The following is a 4,184-nucleotide window of genomic DNA, read 5'->3' on the forward strand; positions in this document are numbered from 1 at the left end:
AATATATATTTCCGAAATTAAATTATCGCATTTGTATATGTATATATATACATATACATATACATATACATACGTATATATATACATGTACATATATTTATATATACATATATATATATATATCCATACTCCGTAATATATCCTATCTCCCCCTACCCTCCCATCCTCTCGACTTTATTATTTTTCTTTCGAATCTATAAACCTCTTGAATCGCGCACAGGTGAGCGGAGACAACGCGGAGAAAGATGTCGCGAGTCGATCGTTAACAAGGGATCAGAGGCGGCGATACGTAGATACAGATCAATTCCCTCGTTACGAATACGAGAAATATGCGAGATTACGATCCCCTCGTAATCACGATAGGGAGAAACGTGTACAAAATATTATAGATCGCGAGAAACAGATGATAATTAGCTCGAGAGATTTGCACGAGTCGTTCGTCGAGCCCCTTGAACTGGTCGACGATTCCGACAAGGACATAAGGGTGAGGCTCGGGAGAAGTTTGAAAAGCGTGGAAAATTCGGGGATAGTCGCGTCTTACGTTGGATCTAGTTCCACGGAGAGATCGGCCAATGGTTCCAGCGCGAGGATCGCGGGCCCGATCGAGAATAAGAGCACGAGATCAATGGATCGGGGATTCGCTCTCGTCGCGTCGTCGCCCCTGGACGTGGAGAAATTGTTCAAGGACGAAGGTAGGGTAAAGAGGCAGGTCTCCCTTCCTTACGACGCGTATTACGACGAGGTGAATCAACGAGTGAATCCCGATTCCGAGATGATGTATTACAATCGGTATATGAAAAACGAGGAAAACGATCATTTCCAACCGTTGAACCCGTACGAGAATATACCCGGCAACAAGCTGTCGGACATGAAGGATTTCGAGTTGGGCAAGGATGTAGCGGACGATTATAACAGAATATCTAGGAACAAGGATCCCGCGAAGAAGAAGAAACACGCTAAGAAGAAGCACAATAACAACAACAAGAATAACAACAAATTGAAGAAGAAGAGAAAGAAAATTCGCAAGACCAAGCCTAGCAAGAAAACTCGTAGGAAACGGAGGCATCACAAAAAGCAGCCCAAGATAAAAGACCGTGAGAAAAAGCGGAAAAAGAGCATGAAGAATCGTCATAACATTAAGAAAATAAAGATTGATCAGAGCGAGGAGGATAAATATCATGATCAGAGGAAAAGGCATCATGGTAAAGGAAGGAAGAATGTACGTATTTAAGCGCTCATTTTCTCAATCTATATGAAATCCGATAAAATATGATTTATAATTTAATTAAAAAGAAAGGTTCGACGATAATATTTCAGACGATGAACTCGATCAACGATATCCAGAGAAGAAAGATCAACACGTTTTTGGTAGCCGATAATATGGAAGATGAATCGCAGATGGATTTGGCTGTTCATGGTGAACTCGCAGGAAAGATCGTGGAACAAATTTTCGATCAAGTATTTCTTTCTTCTTTTCATTTCTCCCTCTCTCTCTCTCTCTTTCCCTCTCTTGGATAATTCTATCTCACGCGAAACACCGTGAATTCCTTATATTTCTGTCGTTTCGAAATCATCAGGTGCAGAAAAATAAAGATCTGAAGGTATCGTTGGGCCCAGGTCTTTACTACAAGCACAAGGTTAGAGATACCGTGACAGCTGAGAAATGTCATCAAACTTTTAGCAACGATAAAGTGCGTTTTTTCAATTTATATAATAATCTAACATTTAGCGTGATTGAGTACGCAAAAATGCTTTGAACGTTTCGTTTTCGTATTCAAGGAGATGGACGAGATAATGAACAAGATCGTATCGCTTCTGAATCAACTCATTTTCGAGGAGGTGCAGAAAAAGACATGCATTTCCCTGCCGCCAGATTTGATGGAGTTTTTGGACTGGATGTTAGAATTGAATTCGCAAACGACATCGTTGCAACAAGTAATATTATTATTGATAATCGAGCAATCGAGGGGGAAATTGGACGCACACGTTGGAATTTTCGTTCCAGCTACCACCGACGTTACCGTTTATAAAAGGAGATTCGCAGGAACATTTTCCACGGGACAAATACCTCTTCCAAAGTTTTCCGAGTCAACGGATAGAGACTGAGATCACCGAATTATACGTAAAGATCACGGTGATACGTAATCTCATAAAGGAGTACGGTTCTTTGTCGGAAAAGGAGCAGGAGAAAGTCGAGGCGATTCACGAATATCTGGTTAACATTGATTTTGATCTGACGAGCTAATTATCCGTTTCCGCGATTCCCGCGAAATTTTCTCCATTTTCGTTCATTCGTTTCCCTCGTTCCATTGTTTCCAGGAGAAACAGCTAGATTTGTTGCTCGAGTACATCGAATTGAAGGAGGAGACCGAGAAGAAGGAGAAACCGAATGGAGAGAATGGAATGGCCAATATAAGCGAGAGTAATTTCACCATGTCGGATGGTCTTTTGCACATAAATTTGCCCAACATCTTGAAACTGAACAGCGCAGACTTCTTCGCTAATCAGGATCTTCTTCGAGACAGTAAACGCAAACTCACTCGCAACAAACTTGAAAAAAAAATTATTTAAATAACGCGATTCGATAAACGCGTTACGATCGATCGCGATATATATATATATATATATCTATATAGATTTCCCGTACGTTTCAGACGACATTGGAGTTTCTTATAAAGGGAAAAGGATAATCAGAAGCGCGAACAAGCAACAAAAGCATAATAATAACAAGATGCAAAGAAATCGTAGAAAGCGCAAAGGGAAGCATGGTAAGCATCACAAAGATGCAAGTGGTATTGATCAGTCACGGCATAAGGACAGTGTGCATAATGCTGCGACACTGCGTCAAAAACGTGAATATGCGGACAATGCCTTTTGGGATCCTCTCGATTCAGAGTACGAGGAACCTTTAATTTACGATTCTATGGACACGGCGAACGTGGAATCGAGTGGGAAGGGTGGCGGTACGCCCAAGAAAAAGAAAAGTTTGGGGGATGATAATGGTGGTAAAAAGTATGCGATAACGCAACATTTGATTCGAGTCGAGAATCGACGATAGGGTCGAAGTGTGTATTATTGTGATTGTATTTTTATACAAGTACAGCGCTGGGTCTTGGGAAAAAGAGATGACGACCGATTTGAAAAGGGACAGGAGCGCGAATCAGAAAGGAAATATCGAAGAAAACGTGTCTCTCGCGAAAATCCAGTCCCAAGAACAAGACAAGTTTAAGATGGAGAACAGAGGTGATTATATTTCTTGTCTAATTGTCTATTTGTCGCGTAATTTTGCCCCTTTTGGCAAATCAGATCTGATGGAGGAGGAGGAACCGATAACGGGCAAAAATCAAGTGGAAGACGAAATACTATTGCTCAATAAACGACTAGCTTGGAAGCAAGAGAACGAGCAACAATTGGAGGAGGTTGCTTTCGGCGAGGATATGAGGAAATCGTTGAAGGACAAGGAGTTATTCGAAAAATTGACCGAAATCGACAAGAAGAAGTACGATACATTCAAGAGGCAACACGAAAATTACAACTCTACAAATTACACGACGAATAGTCGAAACGAGAGAGACAATTTATCAAACGAGGACAAACTGAGGATGCTCGAGAAGAAGATAAATGTTTATGCGGATGAGTGAGAGGCGAGAAGCGAGAAAAAAGTAGGGCGTGGAGGAGAAAAAGTGGCGGGCGGGGAAGAAAAAAATTGACAAGTTCACCGAGCGATCAACCACCCCCGCGATAAATTGCAAGATAAAGTGAAACCGTTAAAGAGGAGCGCAAAGTTGGAAAGACAAACTCGAGAAAGAGAAGATAACGTTGCAAGGGATTATGCAATTAAATGGAGAATTAAACCGAGTGTGTCGCAATGATATAACGAGTTTCGTCGTAAATCGAAAAAAGTTATATTTTAATTCGAGAGAGAGGCGAGAGGACTACGCAAAGGGAAAAAGAATCAATCAAGGTAAAAATAACTCATCGCAATTACAGTGATGCTGATAGCCTTAACAGTAGTAACCAACTTTAAATTTATATCCAATAATATTTAGAATAAATTTTATAGAAACACGCCTCGTTCAATATTCTTTTATTCAGCTAAAGCTTCTTACTTTACAAACCTTTTACTCTCTCTCTCTCGATTTCGTTTCGTCTCATTATCACGCGCGTATATATATATATATATA

The 4,184-nt window shown here is 40.5% G+C and overlaps 1 protein-coding gene across 1 annotated transcript; it reads left to right on the plus strand.

Moving 5' to 3' along the window:
- The first annotated feature begins 379 nt into the window (after positions 1-379).
- Positions 380-2,521, plus strand: LOC102678124. Its single transcript, XM_031511583.1, has 4 exons — positions 380-1,219; positions 1,318-1,691; positions 1,780-2,215; positions 2,320-2,521. The coding sequence occupies exons 1-2, from the start codon at positions 404-406 to the stop codon at positions 1,516-1,518; spliced, it is 1,017 nt and encodes a 338-aa protein (XP_031367443.1). The 5' UTR covers positions 380-403; the 3' UTR covers positions 1,519-1,691; positions 1,780-2,215; positions 2,320-2,521.
- The last annotated feature ends 1,663 nt before the right edge of the window (positions 2,522-4,184 follow it).

This window comes from Apis dorsata, unplaced genomic scaffold (assembly GCF_000469605.1).
Source record: "Apis dorsata unplaced genomic scaffold, Apis dorsata 1.3 scaffold_331, whole genome shotgun sequence".
Taxonomy (NCBI): domain Eukaryota; kingdom Metazoa; phylum Arthropoda; class Insecta; order Hymenoptera; family Apidae; genus Apis; species Apis dorsata.